The sequence below is a fragment of the Oncorhynchus nerka genome, linkage group LG20, assembly GCF_034236695.1.
Source record: "Oncorhynchus nerka isolate Pitt River linkage group LG20, Oner_Uvic_2.0, whole genome shotgun sequence".
Lineage (NCBI taxonomy): Eukaryota > Metazoa > Chordata > Actinopteri > Salmoniformes > Salmonidae > Oncorhynchus > Oncorhynchus nerka.
In genome coordinates this window covers 13784172-13804612 of record NC_088415.1, presented here as the reverse complement: position 1 = coordinate 13804612, position 20441 = coordinate 13784172, and the positions used below count along the sequence as shown (strand labels likewise).

The window sequence follows — 20441 nt, the reverse complement described above, 5'->3', positions numbered from 1 at the left end:
CTGTGCGGTAGTAGAGAGAACAGTCTGTGACTTGGGTGACTGGAGTCGTTGACCATTTTTTGGGCCTTCCTCTGACACCGCCTGGTATACTGTATCTGTTTTCATTCTATGGAGTCTCAAAGGAGTGTAATAACATTTGTACAAAAATGTGTAATTAGATTCTTTCATTTTTACATTAGTAGATGTGCAGTATACCCTGTCGCAAACCTCCGCCCATAGCTCATCACTGATAGTCAGACCAAGGTCCTTTTCCCAGATTATTTTCAGAGGAGTAAAGGAGGAGCCTCCTTTCTCAGAAAGGAGTCTATAGATATAAGATATTTTGCCTTTAATGGATTGTGCTGTGACAAGAAGGGTTTCAACTTCATTCAACTGAGTTCTAAACCTCCTCTTGGAGGTAAATGAGGAAATGACATGTCTAACTTGAAGATATAAAAAAGGGATCTTGGCACATTGAATTCACTGCAGAGCTCTTGAAAGGATTTCAGTGTAGTGGTTTTCTGATGACATAGGTCTGATTTCTAGAGTATTTCTAGAGTACTATAGGCGAGTGAGAACATATTTGGGAGGAAATGCAGTCCCTCGACGCTAGTAGGGTGCTGTAAATCACAAAGGTTTTGGCTATGTTGCCCACTTCACTAAAGTTATTAATGAATATAATTGAGCTTAAGGGCAATGAACCACAGGATTGGGCTTCTGTCTGAATCCACGTTGACTCTTGTCTGTTTGTGATCCATGTTAGCATGTTGCGGATTTAGGCAGACCAGTAGTACAATTGAAGGGAGGGAAGGGCAAGACCACCCTTAGATTCAGGTTTCGAAAGAGTGGAGAACTTGATCCTAGGTTTTTTATTGCTCCATATACATTTGGTGATGCTTTGGTTAGTTGTTTTGAAAAGGAAACTGGGAGATAGCATGGGAGCATCTGAAATAAGTAGTTCAGTCTAGGGAGGACGTTCATACGGATGACATTAAGTCTTCCTACTAAGCTAATTGGAAGGGAGATCCAGGTTTGGAGATCGTTCTTGATTCGTTCTTGATTCGATCCAGGAGTGGAAGATAATTCTCCTTGAAAAGGCTATTCAGATCTGGTGTTATGAAGATCCCGAGGTATTGAAACCCCTGTGTTTTCCATTGGAAAGGACATAGTGTCTTCATAGAGCTGGTGAGTGTAATATTGAGAGGGCAGACAGTGGATTTGTTAAAATTGATCTTATAACCTGAAAACTTGCCATACTGAGCAATTGTGTCTAAAATGGGAAGGAGGGATTTCTCAGGGTTGGATATGTAGAGCAAGACATCATCCGCGTAAAGCGAAATCTTGTGCTGCAGGCCGCCTGCAGAAACACCCCTAATACTTGGATTGCTCCCTATCAGCTCTGCCAGAGGCTCCGCCCCCAACAAGTAGAGCAGGGTGGACAGCGAGCACCCTTGTCTTGTGCCCCGTTCCAGAGGGAATCTGTCAGAGTCCATTAGTAGTCACCATGGCATTTGGATGAGAGTATAGTGATTTAATCCATTTAATAAAATTTGGGCCCATATTGAACTTTTCTAAGACTGAAAACAGAAAGCTCCACTCCATCCTGTCAAACGCCTTCTCAGCATCCAGTGAAGCCAGCAGGACAGGGGTCTTCTGTGCGTTTACTTGATCAATAATATCAAAAAGATGGCGAATGTTATCAGAAGAGTATCTGTCTCTAATTAATCCAGTTTGGTCCGCGTTTATTGTTTTGGGAAGACGAGTGTTTAGTCTTTTGACGAGCAATTTGGTAATTATTTTATAGTCGAAATCCAACAAGCTTATGGGCCGGGAGGATGAGCAGGATAGGGGGTCCTTGTCCTTTTTGAGCAACACTGTAATGCGAGCTGTGTGCATTGAGTCTGGGAGAACTCCGTTTTTGCAAAAATCCTCCAGCATTGGCATGAAGATAGGGTGGAGCTGGGGCCAAAAATCTTTGTAGAACTCTCTGGGGAATCCATCTGGGCCTGGGGACTTATTAGGTGGCATGGAGGTAATTGCCTCCAGGATCTCCTCAGGAGTGAAGGGGGAGTTGAGATCTTCTTGGTCGGTCTCTGATAGTTTAGGTAGCGAGATTCCCTCTAGGAAAGAGTGGAGTTCTGCCTCTGTGTGTTTTCTCTCAGAGGTATATAGTTTGCAGTAAAAATCATGAAAAGTTAAATTGATCTTTTTTTGGGTCATATGTGACATTGTCCTCTGCTGTTCGGATAGCCATGATTGTACGCTCTGACTGCTCCTTTTTTAATTGGTAAGCAAGCAATCTACTGGGCCTATTGCTATACTCATGGTATTTCTGCTATACTCATGGTATTTCTGCTATACTCATGGTATTTCTGTTTTTTTTTATCTCCCGAGTGTTGTCCAAATTCAGTTTGGCTTTGGCTGCTTTAAGATTACATTTACATTACATTTAAGTCATTTAGCAGACGCTCTTATCCAGAGCGACTTACAAATTGGTGCTTTCACCTTATGACATCCAGTGGAACAGCCACTTTACAATAGTGCATCTAAATCTTTTAAGGGGGGTGAGAAGGATTACTTTATCCTATCCTAGGTATTCCTTAAAGAGGTGGGGTTTCAGGTGTCTCCGGAAGGTGGTGATTGACTCCGCTGTCCTGGCGTCGTGAGGAGTTTGTTCCACCATTGGGGGCCAGAGCAGCGAACAGTTTTGACTGGGCTGAGCGGGAACTGTACTTCCTCAGTGGTAGGGAGGCGAGCAGGCCAGAGGTGGATGAACGCAGTGCCCTTGTTTGGGTGTAGGGCCTGATCAGAGCCTGGAGGTACTGAGGTGCCGTTCCCCTCACAGCTCCGTAGGCAAGCACCATGGTCTTGTAGCGGATGCGAGCTTCAACTGGAAGCCAGTGGAGAGAGCGGAGGAGCGGGGTGACGTGAGAGAACTTGGGAAGGTTGAACACCAGACGGGCTGCGGCGTTCTGGATGAGTTGTAGGGGTTTAATGGCACAGGCAGGGAGCCCAGCCAACAGCGAGTTGCAGTAATCCAGACGGGAGATGACAAGTGCCTGGATTAGGACCTGCGCCGCTTCCTGTGTGAGGCAGGGTCGTACTCTGCGGATGTTGTAGAGCATGAACCTACAGGAACGGTCCACCGCCTTGATGTTAGTTGAGAACGACAGGGTGTTGTCCAGGATCACGCCAAGGTTCTTAGCGCTCTGGGAGGAGGACACGATGGAGTTGTCAACCGTGATGGCTCCAGGAGGTGCTGTCTGGGGATTGTTTATGTATTTTTTCACAGCATTCCAGCTCCCTCTCAAGATCTAGCCTGTGTGCTTCCATTGCTTTTTTCTTAGAGGAAGCATATGCAATTAGATGAAACAGGAGAATCTTTGTTGTCTTGTGTGTAGTTGTCTATCCATGTAGTTACCAATGTATGGAACGCTTCGTTTGATAGCATGGAAGGTGCTGGATTTCCAGCTCTTTGACCTCGGGATGTTTTTGCAGAGGTCCAATCGGAGGTGGACAAAGGCGTGATCTGAAAGTGCTATGGGTCCGATTGTACATGTGGCTGAATTTACGAAACTCTTTGGGATACAAATGTAATCTATACGGGAGTAGGTGTTATGGACATTAGAGTAGTATGTATAGTCTATAGATGAGCTATTAGTCTCTCTCCAGATATATATCAGTCCCATCTCTTTAGTAAGAGAGTTCAACATCTTTGCAGAGCTAGGATTTGTGGTGGGGACTCGAGATGATTTGTCTAGGGTTGGGTTAAGGGTACAATTAAAATCTCCGGCCACCACGCCAAAGGAAACACAATGCTCATTAAACAGGGTTATCATTTTTGACATGAAAGCAGGAGTATCTGTGTTAGGGGCGTATATGTTTAAGGTAGTAATTGGTTGACCATATAGTGACCCAGTTATCAAAATAAATCTTCCCTCCGGATCAGATATGTTTTTGTCAAATATGAATGGAACATTGTTATGGATAAGTATGGCTGTGCCTCTACTGTTTGAAATACACCTGTTCCACCCAAGCTCTGCGGAGTTTGGCATGTTCAGCATCACAGAGGTGTGTCTCTTGTAATAGCCGATGTCTGCTTTTTCCTATTTAGAGCACATAGTATCTTTTTCCGTTTTACTGCATGACCTAGACCATGGCAGTTCCATGTCAATAGATTTATGGTGCTAGTCATCGTCATCGAACAGTAATCGAACTTTAGTGCAAGTCATCGCTGGGTAAAAGTGGATAATAGTTACAGCTGCGTTCACATAAAAGGAAAATAAATGGTGTACATAAAATAACAATCTCTGAACACCCCAGCTGAGTTCCCAAACAACTCGACACATCCCATTGGATCTATTACCCCCCAGCTCAGTCTCAATCATGTGTTCCGAAAAAAAAGTTAGCAACGCACAACGTCTCCCCCTCCCCACCAAAGAAATGCCTCATCATCTCCTCTCCACATTGAGTAAATGACAACGTAGCCCCCGTCCAGACCACACTCCTTTAGTAATAGCATTAATCGCATTTATTCATGGGTCTGTTTCACATTGACCAGGATTGTCTTTCAAAAAACGTTTTGCCTCTTTGGGGGTTTTGAAGGGAAGTTTGTCTTGCAGGTAGCGGATCAGTGGCATGTTTTCCTCTTCTTTTTCGCCCAGATTTAATAGAACACAATTATTCCTTCGCCCCTGTTTTCCAGGTCCTCTGTTTTCTCTTGCAGATGCTCTATTGTCTTTTTAGCATATGCTATTGTTTCCATGGCGTCTGTCAATAAGTTTTCCATGGATAGGATTCGCCCCTCTGCCTCAACCATAAACGCGGGGCACCTGGACATCTTGCTGTTGATGTCAGGCAAAGCGTTTTCCAGGATTGTCACCTTGCCCCCTATCGCACTGAGCTGAGAATCTCAACTCAGAAAGGATCTAATCGACAGAGTGCGAGGTTGGCATTCGTTGGGCCTCGGGGGGGAGCGGGTCCTCTTGCTCCTGGCTAATGGCGCTAGCTTTTTCTGAAGCTAGCTTCTTCTTGGAGGCTTTTCCCGTCGCTAATGCTCGAGTCCAGGTAAAAATGTCACCTGTAGTGTCGCCTTTTGTAGCCGCCATTACTTTTTTTACTAAAGCTAAATGAGTTTGAACTTGGAGTGGAGGTAAGATTAGGAATTGGAAACGACTTGTCCGGAGCTCTAAGTTCATGCGGCCTCTCGTTCAAGGGTCACGTGATCCCCCTGTAGAACTTTTTGAGGATCTGGGGACCCATGCCACATCTTTTCAGTCTCCTGAGAAAGAAAGGTGTTGTCATGCACTCTTCACCACTGTCTTTGTGTGTTTGGATCAAGATAGTTCATTGGTGATGTGGACACCAATAAACTTGAAACTCTTGACACGCTCCACTACAGCCCTGTCAAAGTTAATGGGGGCCTGTTCGGCCCTCCTTTTCCAATAGTCCACGAACAGCTCCTTTGTCTTGCTCACAGTGAGGGAGAGGTTGTTGTCTTAGCACCACACTGCCAGGTCTCTGACCTCCTCCATATAGGCTGTCTCATCGTTGTCAGTGATCAGGCCTACCACTGTTGTGTCATCAGCAAACTTAACGTTGGAGTCATGTTTGGCCACGCAGTTGTGGGTGAACAGGGAGTAGAGGAGGGGACTAAGCACACACCCCTGAGGGGCCCCAGTGTTGAGGATCAGCGTGGCGGATGTGAATACATTTTTTTTTCTTCAAATGACTGATTTCCTTATATGAACTTTAACTCACAAAAAGTATTTGAAATTGTTGTATGTTGTATTTATATTTTTTTCATTGTAGATAGATATAAAAAATGTCTAACTAATAGAAAAGCAAACAGCTTTATAAAAAAACTGTTATGATATCATAGCTGACATGGAAATATCCCTTGATGACAGAGGTGCAACAAACCCCAGTAGACTGAGATATTAGACATACTGGCTGCTTTCAATAACAAAGCATGCAGGGAACCAATCTGATCTTGATGTTTTACTTGTAAAGTGTTTTGTAATGTAAAAAACAAGATAGCTTATCGTCACTCCTGTATGAGAAGAGAAGACTGGGAAGGGGGTCTTGACCCTGTGCGGCTCTTCCCTGGGCAAGGCGTGGCAGTACAGTGGCCTCTGGTTACACAGTGAGTAATGGGCCACTGGTTTCTGTGCAGGGGGCTCAGTAAATGTGCTGTTGGTGAAATCTGCACACAGTGTCAATTCCTGCTCCTCTGTGGCCGCTACCCACCACTGAGTGCCAGGACCACTTCCTTGCTTCCTGCCGGGATAATGGCTCCTCTGTCACTCATCCCACAATTAATTACTGGGCCTTCGCTCGTTAATAAAGGGCCGTCCCACTGAGACACAGCACAGAGGGGAACAGTTGTTTTGGAGAGCCCAGCAGCACATTCTTTGATCTCAGGGGTCCTCTGGGAAAGGCCAATATAACAACGTGTCTTTGAGCTCTCACTAAGTATTAGGAGTCTCAGTGAGACATTGCCCCCTGAGCTCTCACTAAGTATTAGGAGTCTCAGTGAGACATTGCCCCTGAGCTCTCACTAAGTATTAGGAGTCTCAGTGAGACATTGCCCCTGAGCTCTCACTAAGTATTAGGAGTCTCAGTGAGACATTGCCCCTGAGCTCACTAGCTCTCACTAAGTATTAGGAGTCTCAGTGAGACATTGCCCCTGAGCTCTCACTAAGTATTAGGAGTCTCAGTGAGACATTGCCCCCTGAGCTCTCACTAAGTATTAGGAGTCTCAGTGAGACATTGCCCCTGAGCTCTCACTAAGTATTAGGCTCTCAGTCTCAGTGAGACATTGCCCCTGAGCTCTCACTAAGTATTAGGAGTCTCAGTGAGACATTGCCCCTGAGCTCTCACTAAGTATTAGGAGTCTCAGTGAGACATTGCCCCCTGAGCTCTCACTAAGTATTAGGAGTCTCAGTGAGACATTGCCCCTGAGCTCTCACTAAGTATTAGGAGTCTCAGTGAGACATTGCCCCCTGAGCTCTCACTAAGTATTAGGAGTCTCAGTGAGACATTGCCCCTGAGCTCTCACTAAGTATTAGGAGTCTTAGTGAGACATTGCCCCCTGAGCTCTCACTAAGTATTAGGAGTCTCAGTGAGACATTGCCCCTGAGCTCTCACTAAGTATTAGGAGTCTCAGTGAGACATTGCCCCTGAGCTCTCACTAAGTATTAGGAGTCTCCAGTGAGACATTGCCCCTGAGCTCTCACTAAGTATTAGGAGTCTCAGTGAGACATTGCCCCTGAGCTCTCACTAAGTATTAGGAGTCTCAGTGAGACATTGCCCCTGAGCTCTCACTAAGTATTAGGAGTCTCAGTGAGACATTGCCCCTGAGCTCTCACTAAGTATTAGGAGTCTCAGTGAGACATTGCCCCCCCTGAGCTCTCACTAAGTATTAGGAGTCTCAGTGAGACATTGCCCACTAAGTATTAGGAGTCTGTGAGCTCTCTCTCACTAAGTATTAGGAGTCTCAGTGAGACATTGCCCTGAGCTCTCACTAAGTATTAGGAGTCTCAGTGAGACATTGCCCCCTGAGCTCTCAGCTCTCACTAAGTATTAGGAGTCTCAGTGAGACATTGCCCCTGAGCTCTCACTAAGTATTAGGAGTCTCAGTGAGACATTGCCCCTGAGCTCTCACTAAGTATTAGGAGTCTCAGTGAGACATTGCCCCCTGAGCTTCACTAAGTATTAGAGTCTCAGTGAGACATTCCCCCTGAGACATTGCCCCCTGAGCTCTCACTAAGTATTAGAGTCTCAGTGAGACATTGCCCCTGAGCTCTCACTAAGTATTAGGAGTCTCAGTGAGACATTGCCCCCTGAGCTCTCACTAAGTATTAGGAGTCTCAGTGAGACATTGCCCCCTGAGCTCTCACTAAGTATTAGGAGTCTCAGTGAGACATTGCCCCTGAGCTCTCACTAAGTATTAGGAGTCTCAGTGAGACATTGCCCCCTGAGCTCTCACTAAGTATTAGGAGTCTCAGTGAGACATTGCCCCTGAGCTCTCACTAAGTATTAGGAGTCTTAGTGAGACATTGCCCCCTGAGCTCTCACTAAGTATTAGGAGTCTTAGTGAGACATTGCCCCTGAGCTCTCACTAAGTATTAGGAGTCTCAGTGAGACATTGCCCCTGAGCTCTCACTAAGTAAGTATTAGGAGTCTCAGTGAGACATTGCCCCTGAGCTCTCACTAAGTATTAGGAGTCTCAGTGAGACATTGCCCCTGAGCTCACTAAGTATTAGAGTCTCAGTGAGACATTGCCCCTGAGCTCTCACTAAGTATTCTCAGGAGTCTCAGTGAGACATTGCCCCTGAGCTCTCACTAAGTATTAGGAGTCTCAGTGAGACATTGCCCCTGAGCTCTCACTAAGTATTAGGAGTCTCAGTGAGACATTGAGCTCTCACTAAGTATTAGGAGTCTCAGAGCATTGCCCCCTGAGCTCTCACTAAGTATTAGGAGTCTCAGTGAGACATTGCCCCCTGAGCTCTCACTAAGTATTAGGAGTCTCAGTGAGACATTGCCCCCTGAGCTCTCACTAAGTATTAGGAGTCTCAGTGAGACATTGCCCCTGAGCTCTCACTAAGTATTAGGAGTCTCAGTGAGACATTGCCCCTGAGCTCTCACTAAGTATTAGGAGTCTCAGTGAGACATTGCCCCTGAGCTCTCACTAAGTATTAGGAGTCTCAGTGAGACATTGCCCCCTGAGCTCTCACTAAGTATTAGGAGTCTCAGTGAGACATTGCCCCTGAGCTCTCACTAAGTATTAGGAGTCTCAGTGAGACATTCCCCCTGAGCTCTCACTAAGCTCTCATTAGGAGTCTCAGTGAGACATTGCCCCTGAGCTCTCACTAAGTATTAGGAGTCTTAGTGAGACATTGCCCCTGAGCTCTCACTAAGTATTAGGAGTCTCAGTGAGACATTGCCCCTGAGCTCTCACTAAGTATTAGGAGTCTTGCCCCCTGAGCTGAGACATTTGCCCCCTGAGCTCTCACTAAGTATTAGGAGTCTCAGTGAGACATTGCCCCTGAGCTCTCACTAAGTATTAGGAGTCTCAGTGAGACATTGCCCCTGAGCTCTCACTAAGTATTAGGGAGTCTCAGTGAGACATTGCCCCTGAGCTCTCACTAAGTATTAGGAGTCTCAGTGAGACATTGCCCCTGAGCTCTCACTAAGTATTAGGAGTCTCAGTGAGACATTGCCCCTGAGCTCTCACTTGCCCCTGAGCTCTCACTAAGTATTAGGAGTCTCAGTGAGACATTGCCCCCTGAGCTCTCACTAAGTATTAGGAGTCTCAGTGAGACATTGCCCCCTGAGCTCTCACTAAGTATTAGGAGTCTTAGTGAGACATTGCCCCCTGAGCTCTCACTAAGTATTAGGAGTCTCATTGAGACATTGCCCCTGAGCTCTCACTAAGTATTAGGAGTCTCAGTGAGACATTGCCCCTGAGCTCTCACTAGCTCTCACTAAGTATTAGGAGTCTCAGTGAGACATTGCCCCCTGAGCTCTCACTAAGTATTAGGAGTCTCAGTGAGACATTGCCCCTGAGCTCTCACTAAGTATTAGGAGTCTCAGTGAGACATTCCCCCTGAGCTCTCACTAAGTATTAGGAGTCTCAGTGAGACATTGCCCCCTGAGCTCTCACTAAGTATTAGGAGTCTTAGTGAGACATTGCCCCTGAGCTCTCACTAAGTATTAGGAGTCTCATTGAGACATTGCCCCTGAGCTCTCACTAAGTATTAGGAGTCTCAGTGAGACATTGCCCCTGAGCTCTCACTAAGTATTAGGAGTCTCAGTGAGACATTGCCGCCTGAGCTCTCACTAAGTATTAGGAGTCTCAGTGAGACATTGCCCCTGAGCTCTCACTAAGTATTAGGAGTCTCAGTGAGACATTCCCCTGAGCTCTCACTAAGTATTAGGAGTCTCAGTGAGACATTGCCCCTGAGCTCTCACTAAGTATTAGGAGTCTCAGTGAGACAGCTTGCCCCTGAGCTCTCACTCAGTGAGACATATTCACTAAGGGAGTCTTAGTGAGACATTGCCCACTAAGTATTAGGAGTCTGTGAGCTCTCTCACTAAGTATTAGGAGTCTTAGTGAGACATTGCCCCCTGAGCTCTCACTAAGTATTAGGAGTCTCAGTGAGACAATGCCCCTGAGCTCTCACTAAGTATTAGGAGTCTCAGTGAGACAATGCCCCTGAGCTGGTGGGGAGCTCCATTTAAGGCTAAATATCTGCATGGCGTTATTAACTGAGACTCCTAATGTGGGGGACAATGTGAGACAGCGCAGGCAGCACAGTATCTATGTACCTGTCTGTCTGTTGGTCTCTCTGGCTGGCAGTGCTAGAAGATTCTCCTCATACGGAAAATCGATTCCTACTTTGATCCTCTCAATTGAGGAGCCGAGGCTGAGAATAAAAGAGCATCCTTGGTCGTGAACAACTCTGCTATCTCTCGGTTTAACAAACCAATTCATGTAGAAAAAAAACAACCTTTCTCTCAAGCCTATTTAAAAACTCTGTATGCATGATGTGGACTACCAAATGTTCTGCAGCACACATCTACGTTAGATCTATTTAAACCCATATCAGTTTTCACAGATTCAAAACATTCCGCTCTCAGAAACCAAACAGTTAACTGGTGTTGGTCCCCACAGAGATGATCTTTCCTACCCTAATGAACCTGGTGAAGGACCAGTAATGAGGGACCATCTATCCAATGTCAGTAGTAGTCATCATAACATCACTGAATACACTGACTAATGATGCCAGTTTATCTAAATGACAACACATTACTCAGGGCTTGAACATTCTAAACAGGTCTATATATACATCATAACAATTTTCTTCAATAGATTAGTTCGAAAGGTGTTTGTTTTTCATTTTTCATTTCCTCATTTCCTGTGAGCCATGCAGCCATGTGGAGGATGGTGAGTTTGGACGGAGCTCAGCTATTGCTCTGATCCAGTCCTATCTCTCTCTGCACACTCCCGGGCTGAAGAAGGCCACTGTGCTGTGGATTATACAGTAGGATCTGGCTGGCTGGCGTGTCCAGTGCCTTAGGGGAGCAACACATCTCCTCCCTACAACCCACACCCGTGTCTCTCTATCTGTTTGGAGTGCCCCCGCTGTTTCTCTGAAGCACCTCTCCAACCCAGGGCCAACCCAGGGCCAACCCAGCCATGGTAGCACACTGGAGGACAGGGCTGCAGATGAGACACGTTCCACTGAACACAATCACACACACACGCATACACACACACACACACACACACACACACACACACACACACACACGCATACGCACACAGACAGACACGCATACACACACAGACAGACACGCATACACACACAGACAGACGCGCAAAAGAACACAGAAAGACACGCATACACACACAGACAGACACGCATACACACACACACAGACACGCATATGCACACACACAGACAGACACGCATACACACACAGACAGACAGACACGCAAAAGAACACAGACAGACACGCATACGCACACAGACAGACACGCATACACACACAGACAGACACGCATATGCACACACACAGACAGACACGCATACACACACAGACACAGAGATAGAGACACTTCAGATCACTGGACAGAAACACTATCAGTTGAATAATAGAATAAGAAGAAAAACTCTGGCAGCCAGCTGGCCCACATGAAAATGGTTTCTTCCCCCTGGCTTAACAGCAAATGACAGTGAACTTGTTGAATCGCAGCATACCAGTCCAACCCTACTTCTAAAATCTTCCCATGATATGTGTGCTCCTTTGTGAATCAACCTTTCTTTCTTTCTTTCTTTGTGGGAGCAGAGGAAGAGGAGAGTGTCATGGCCTGCTTCTCCAAAATATTCCCCCTCCAGTATCAACAGTGCATGAGTCACTCTTTTTCGCTGAGTAATTCCTTTTTTTCGGGGTGAAATAAGGAGATTGTCAATTGTGGCACTTTGGGGCAAGGAGTCTGGCGAGGCTGGGGCAGGCTTGGGGAGGCTGGGGCAGGCTGGGTCAGGCTGGAGGAGGCTTGGGGAGGCTGGTGAGGCTGGGGGAGGCTGGGGGAGGCTGGGTCAGGCTGGGGGAGGCTAGGGCAGGCTGGGTCAGGCTGGAGCAGGCTGGGGGAGGCTGGGGCAGGCTGGTGCAGGCTGGGGGAGGCTGTGACGGGTAGGCCCTGCCCACCCTGCTGCCGGCTGCCTCTGTCTGATAAGGCCAGATAAGGCATCTCTTTGATGTTCAGTTAAGCGTAAAATTCTAATGTGCCAAAAGCCGAAGGGTGTGTGTTTCCACCCCCCTGTCTTTTCTCTTAATATCCCTTCTCTCCCCTAGCCCCAGTCACTCCTGAGCCTGGTTCTGAACAGCCCTTCTCTCCCCTAGCCCCAGTCACTCCTGAGCCTGGTTCTGAACAGCCCTTCTCTCCCCTAGCCCCAGTCACTCCTGAGCCTGGTTCTGAAAAGCCCTTCTCTCCCCTAGCCCCAGTCACTCCTGAGCCTGGTTCTGAACAGCCCTTCTCTCCCCTACCCCCAGTCACTCCTGAGCCTGGTTCTGAACAGCCCTTCTCTCCCCTAGCCCCAGTCACTCCTGAGCCTGGTTCTGAACAGCCCTTCTCTCCCCTACCCCCACTGCAGTAAAGTCTGAGCCTGGGCTTCTCAGCTGGTCTGTGGCCCAGTCAAGTGTGTAATCAATGTGTACTGAGAAGGGTAGGATTGATGCAAAGCCATTATGAGATGCAGGCTTTTGTAAGCCCAATTACTCTGGTGTCACTCCTGTCACTAAACCATCATTTGGCCAAGTTGGATGGTCTAGCACTCTCAGAGGCATTGGGGGATGAGCAGAGACAGACAAAGATTTTTTTAATATAAAACATCAAATAACACACTGGACCAAATATTGTGAGGTACCATGGAAAGAAAAAAAATCACACAGTACACTCTAGATTTCTGGAGTAACCTTTAGGGGTTCTACAAATTGAAACTGTGGGAGAACCTCTAAAAGTTATTTGAAGAACCCCATTAAAAGGGCTCTTCAAAGAAACCCCTTTAATGGTTACTCGAATAACCTTTCGGGTTCATTTTTTATTATTATTTTTAATCAGCATAACACTAACAACAATAACACAATATTTTAGTTGTCAGTGTTATTAACGATTTTAGTGGAAAAGCAGAATTCAAAAATTGAAATATGGAGGTAAACTCCCAGCAGAGCAAGTTCAATCAGTATACAGCTGGAACCATTTAGGATACCTAGTCAGTTGCCTAACTGCTGGCGTGTTAGTGTGTTGATATCCTTCGTATCCATAACATGTTTCCAGTTCCAGTCACTTTAACAGGTCTTATACCACACTATAGCACAAGCTCCTTGTTAACCCAGTTCGCCCATCTTAAAGTGCCAGCATAGAAACAAAAGGAAATTACATTTGCTTTTAAAAAGATGGGAGAACAACATTTCTATGGTTCAATACGACAAAGAATGCCAAGTTTAGGACTGAATGGAACTTTGAGACCACTCCAAGAAGCTAGCTCCTGAACAGTGCAGACAATGGGTCCCAGCACAAGCTAGCACCTGAACAGTGCAGACAATGGGTCCCAGCAGAAGCTAGCACCTGAACAGTGCAGACAATGGGTCCCAGCAGAAGCTAGCACCTGAACAGTGCAGACAATGGGTCCCAGCAGTAGCTAGCTCCTGAACACTGCAGACAATGGGTCCCAGCAGTAGCTAGCTCCTGAACACTGCAGACAATGGGTCCCAGCAGAAGCTAGCTCCTGAACACTGCAGACAATGGGTCCCAGCAGTAGCTAGCTCATGAACACTGCAGACAATGGGTCCCAGCAGAAGCTAACTCCTGAACACTGCAGACAATGGGTCCCAGCAGTAGCTAGCTCCTGAACACTGCAGACAATGGGTCCCAGAAGTAGCTGGCTCCTGAACAGTGCAGACAATGGGTCCCAGCAGTAGCTAGCTCCTGAACAGTGCAGACAATGGGTCCCAGCAGTAGCTGGCTCCTGAACAGTGCAGACAATGGGTCCCAGCAGTAGCTAGCTCCTGAACAGTGCAGACAATGGGTCCCAGCAGTTGCTAGCTCCTGAACAGTGCAATGGGTCCCAGCAGTAGCTAGCTCCTGAACAGTGCAGACAATGGGTCCCAGCAGTAGCTGGCTCCTGAACAGTGCAGAAAATGGGTCCCAGCAGTAGCTGGCTCCTGAACAGTGCAGAAAATGGGTCCCAGCAGTAGCTAGCTCCTGAACAGTGCAGAAAATGGGTCCCAGCAGTAGCTGGCTCCTGAACAGTGCAGAAAATGGGTCCCAGCAGTAGCTGGCTCCTGAACAGTGCAGACAATTAAAGAATGTTGGGCCAGTAACCGGAAGGTTGCTGGATCGAATCCCCGAGCTGACAAGGTAAAAATCTGTCATTCTGCCCCTGAGCAAGGCAGTTAACCCACTGTTCCCCAGGTGCCGAAGACGTGGATGTTGATTAAGGCAGCCCCCCACACCTCTCCGATACATTCAGTTAGGCAACTGACTAGGTATCCTAAATGGTTCCAGCTGTAGTGAATCACACACAAAACAATGGGATAGCTGTGTTAGATAATGGGGTGAGCCTGACCCAGGTTCACGGGGTCATGACCAGGTTGGATTCTCCACGGGCTGTAAAGGACCGCATCGCTGAGATCCTGTGAATAACAGAACCAGGCAGGCAGCTCCACGGACACACTTCCTGTCACCCTGGCGGCCTCATCCTGTGTTCAGTCTGCTGTGAGATGGCTATTCATTATTGTCTGTGTGGGCAGTATAGTCTCTTACCTCCACGCTGCTGACGCGTCCCTCCTGGAAGGAGCACTCTGCCAGGTTGTTGGTGCAGATGTGGCGGTATTTACACCAGTTGCAGGGGAAGGGGCTGCTCACGCATGAGGTGCACCTGGGGAGACAAGGGGGAGAGTGTGAGCTCTCAGATTAAACAGCCTGACTTTGACAAAAGGGATCCAATATGTCATCAACCTCTGCTGCTTTGAAGCAGGAACAGGCTGGTAAGCCTGCAGGAACAGGCTGGTAAGCCTGCAGGAACAGGCTGGTAAAGCCTGCATGAACAGGCTGGTAAGCCTGCAGGAACAGGCTGGTAAGCCTGCAGGAACAGGCTGGTAAGCCTGCAGAAACAGGCTGGTAAAGCCTGCAGGAACAGGCTGGTAAAGCCTGCAGGAACAGGCTGGTAACCCTGCAGGAACAGGCTGGCTTAAGTGAACTTGTTGAATCGCATACCAGTCAGGAAACAGGCTGGTAAGCCTGCAGGAACAGGCTGGTAAGCCTGCAGGAACAGGCTGGTAAAGCCTGCAGGAACAGGCTGGTAAAGCCTGCAGGAACAGGCTGGTAAGCCTGCAGGAACAGGCTGGTAAGCCTGCAGGAACAGGCTGGTAAGCCTGCAGGAACAGGCTGGTAAAGCCTGCAGGAACAGGCTGGTAAAGCCTGCAGGAACAGTCTGGTAAGCCTGCAGGAACAATGGGCAAGGTCAGCATCATCTTCTAGCTGACTTTCAATTAGAAATGAGCAATTCATTAGAGCCCTAAAATGCTGTTTCAGCTGCAATCAAAATTATGATTCTGATGAGAAAATGCATCTAAGGAGCATGAAACACCTGTGATGACTGACACTGTCTAACCATCAACTACTGACCCTGTCCAACCATCAACTACTGACACTGTCTAACCATCAACTACTGACCCTGTCTAACCATCAACTACTGACCCTGTCTAACTACTGACCCTCCATCAACTACTGACACGTCACCCAACTAGCCTGTCTAATCATCAACTACTGACCCTGTCTAACCATCAACTGCTGAACTACTGACCCTGTCTAACCATCAACTACTGACCCTGTCTAACCATCAACTACTGACCCTGACCCTGTCTAACCATCAACTACTGACCCTGTCTAACCATCAACTACTGACCCTGTCTAACCATCAACTACTGACCCTGTCTAACCATCAACTACTGACCCTGTCTAACCATCAACTACTGACCCTGTCTAACCATCAACTACTGACCCTGTCTAACCATCAACTACTGACCCTGTCAACAACTAACTGTCAACTGACCCTGTCTAACCATCAACTACTGACCCTGTCTAATCATCAACTACTGACCCTCTAACCATCAACTACTGTCTAATCCCTGACCCTCTAATCATCAACTACTGACCCTGTCTAATCATCAACTACTGACCCTGTCTAATCATCAACTACTGACCCTCAACTCACTGACCCTGTCTAACCATCAACTACTGACACTGTCATCAACCATCAACAATACTCACAGACTACTGACCCTGTCTAACATCAACTACTGACCCTGTCTAACCATCAACTACTGACCCTGTCTAACCATCAACTACTGACACTGTCTAACCATCAACCACTGACCCTGTCTAATGACCCTGTCTAATCATCAACTACTGACCCTGTCTAATCATCAACTACTGACCCTGTCTAATCATCAACTACTGACCCTGTCTAACCATCAACTACTGACCCTGTCTAATCATCAACTACTGACCCTGTCTAATCATCAACTACTGACCCTGTCTAACCATCAACTACTGACCCTGTCTAACTCACTGACCCTGTCTAATCATCAACTACTGACCCTGTCTAATCATCAACTACTGACCCTGTCATAACTACATCAACTCAACTGACACTGTCTAACCATCAACTACTGACCCTGTCTAATCATCAACAATGACAACTGACACTGTCTAACCATCAACTACTGACCCTGTCTAATCATCAACTACTGACCCTGTCTAACCATCAACTACTGACACTGTCAACTACTGACCCTGTCTAACCATCAACTACTGACCCTGTCTAATCATCAACTACTGACCCTGTCTAATCATCAACTACTGACCCTGTCCAACCATCAACTACTGACCCTGTCTAACCATCAACTACTGACCCTGTCTAACCATCAACTACTGACCCTGTCTAACCATCAACTACTGACCCTGTCTAACCATCAACTACTGACCCTGTCTAACCATCAACTACTGACCCTGTCTAATCATCAACTACTGACCCTGTCTAATCATCAACTACTGACCCTGTCTAATCATCAACTACTGACCCTGTCTAACCATCAACTACTGACCCTGTCCAACCATCACCCCTGTCTAACCATCAACTACTGACAACCTGTCTAATCATCAACTACTGACACTGTCCATCAACTACTGACCCTGTCTAACATCAACTACTGACCCTGTCTAACCATCAACTACTGACCCTGTCTCAACTACTGACATCAACTACAACTACTGACCCTGTCTAACCATCAACTACTGACCCTGTCTAACCATCAACTACTGACCCTGTCTAACCATCAACTACTGACCCTGTCTAACCATCAACTACTGACCCTGTCTAATCATCAACTGACCCTGTCTCAACCATCAACTAACTACTGACCCTGTCTAACCATCAACTACTGACCCAACTGACCCTCTAATCATCAACTACTGACCCTGTCTAACCATCAACTACTGACCCTGTCTAACCATCAACTACTGACCCTGTCTAACCATCAACTACTGACACTGTCTAACCATCAACAATGACAACTCTAAACCATCAACTACTGACCCTGTCTCAACTACTGACCCTGTCAATCATCAACTACTGACCCTGTCTAACCATCAACAACTGACACAGTCTAACCATCAACTACTGATCCTGTCTAACCATCAACTACTGACCCTGTCTAACCATCAACTACTGACCCTGTCCAACCATCAACTACTGACCCTGTCTAATCATCAACTACTGACCCTGTCTAATCATCAACTACTGACCCTGTCTAACCATCAACTACTGACCCTGTCTAACCATCAACTACTGACCCTGTCTAATCATCAACTACTGACCCTGTCTAACCATCAACTACTGACCCTGTCTAACCATCAACTACTGACCCTGTCTAATCATCAACTACTGACCCTGTCTAACCATCAACTACTGACCCTGTCTAATCATCAACTACTGACCCTGTCTAATCATCAACTACTGACCCTGTCTAATCCAACTATCAACTCAACTACTGACCCTGTCTAACCATCAACTACTGACCCTGTCTAATCATCAACTACTGACCCTGTCTAACCATCAACTACTGACCCTGTCTAATCATCAACTACTGACCCTGTCTAATCCATCAACTACTGACACTGTCTAACCATCAACTACTGACACTGTCAACTACTGACCCTGTCTAACCATCAACTACTGACCCTGTCTAATCATCAACTACTGACCCTGTCTAATCATCAACTACTGACCCTGTCTAACCATCAACTACTGACCCTGTCTAACCATCAACTACTGACCCTGTCTAATCATCAACTACTGACCCTGTCTAATCATCAACTACTGACCCTGTCTAACCATCAACTACTGACCCTGTCTAATCACCCTCAACATCAACCCTGTCTAATCATCAACTACTGACCCTGTCTAATCATCAACTACTGACCCTGAATCATCAACTACTGACCTAACCATCAACTACTGAACTACTGACCTGTCTAACATCAACTAACCCTGTCTAATCATCAACTACTGACCCTGTCTAACCATCAACTACTGACCCTGTCTAACCATCAACTACTGACCCTGTCTAACCCATCAACTAACTGTCTAACAACTACTGACCCTGTCTAACCATCAACTACTGACCCTGTCTAATCATCAACTACTGACCCTGTCTAACCATCAACTACTGACCCTGTCTAACCATCAACTACTGACCCTGTCTAACCATCAACTACTGACCCTGTCTAACCATCAACTACTGACCCTGTCTAACCATCAACTACTGACCCTGTCTAACCATCAACTACTGACCCTGTCTAATCATCAACTACTGACCCTGTCTGACCATCAACTACTGACCCTGTCTAATCATCAACTACTCAACTACTGACCCTGTCTAATCATCAACTACTGACCCTGTCTAATCATCAACTACTGACCCTGTCTAACCACCCTGTCATCAACTACTGACCATCAACCATCAACTACTGACACTGTCTAATCATCAACTACTGACACTGTCTAACCATCAACTACTGACCCTGTCTAATCATCAACTACTGACACTGTCTAACCATCAACTACTGACCCTGTCAACTACTGACCCTGTCTAATCATCAACTACTGACCCTGTCTAATCATCAACTACTGACCCTGTCTAATCATCAACTACTGACCCTGTCCAACCATCAACTACTGACCATCAACTACTGACCCTGTCTAACCATCAACTACTGACCCTGTCTAACCATCAACTACTGACCCTGTCTAACCATCAACTACTGACACTGTCTAACCATCAACTACTGACCCTGTCATCTAACCATCAACTACTGACCCTGTCTAACCATCAACTACTGACACTGTCTAACCATCAACTACTGACACTGTCAACTGTCTAACCATCAACTACTGACCTGTCTAACCATCAACTACTGACCCTGTCTAACCATCAACTACTGACCCTGTCAACCATCAACTACTGAATCATCAACTACTGACCTAACTGACCCTGTCTAACCATCAACTACTGACCCTGTCTAACCATCAACTACTGACCCTGTCTAACCATCAACTACTGACCCTGTCTAAAAATCAACTACTGACCCTGTCTAACCATCAACTACTGACCCTGTCTAACCATCAACTACTGACCCTGTCTAACCATCAACTACTGACCCTGTCTAACCATCAACTACTGACCCTGTCTAACCATCAACTACTGACCCTGTCTAACCATCAACTACTGACCCTGTCTAATCATCAACTACTGACCCTGTCCAACCATCAACGACCCTAACCATCACTACTGACCCTGTCTAACCATCAACTACTGACACTGTCTAACCATCAACTAACCCTGACAACTGACACAGTCTAACCATCAACTGACTGACCCTGTCTAACCATCAACTACTGACCCTGTCCAACCATCAACTACTGACCCTGTCTAATCATCAACTACTGACCCTGTCTAATCATCAACTACTGACCCTGTCTAATCATCAACTACTGACCCTGTCTAATCATCAACTACTGACCTGTCTAATCATCAACTACTGACCCTGTCAACCATCAACTACTGACCCTGTCTAATCATCAACTACCCTGTCAACTGACCCTGTCTAATCAAACTACTGACACCATCAACCACCCTGTCAATCATCAACTACCCCTGTCAACTACTGACCCTGTCTAATCATCAACTACTGACCCTGTCTAATCATCAACTACTGACCCTGTCTAATCATCAACTACTGACCCTGTCCAACCATCAACTACTGACTGTCTACAGACCCTCTAACCATCAACTACTGACCCTGTCTAACCATCAACTAGACAACTGAC

At 46.5% G+C, this 20441-nt stretch overlaps 1 protein-coding gene across 1 annotated transcript in view; it reads right to left on the bottom strand.

Annotated features, from left to right (window-relative positions):
- LOC115101848 (plexin A3-like) overlaps nucleotides 1-20441 on the bottom strand; it is a 237838-nt gene that overhangs the window by 68946 nt on the left and 148451 nt on the right. Inside the window, 1 exon segment of the mRNA XM_065005252.1 lies at nucleotides 14813-14927. Within this exon segment, the coding sequence (XP_064861324.1) occupies nucleotides 14813-14927 (115 nt within the window).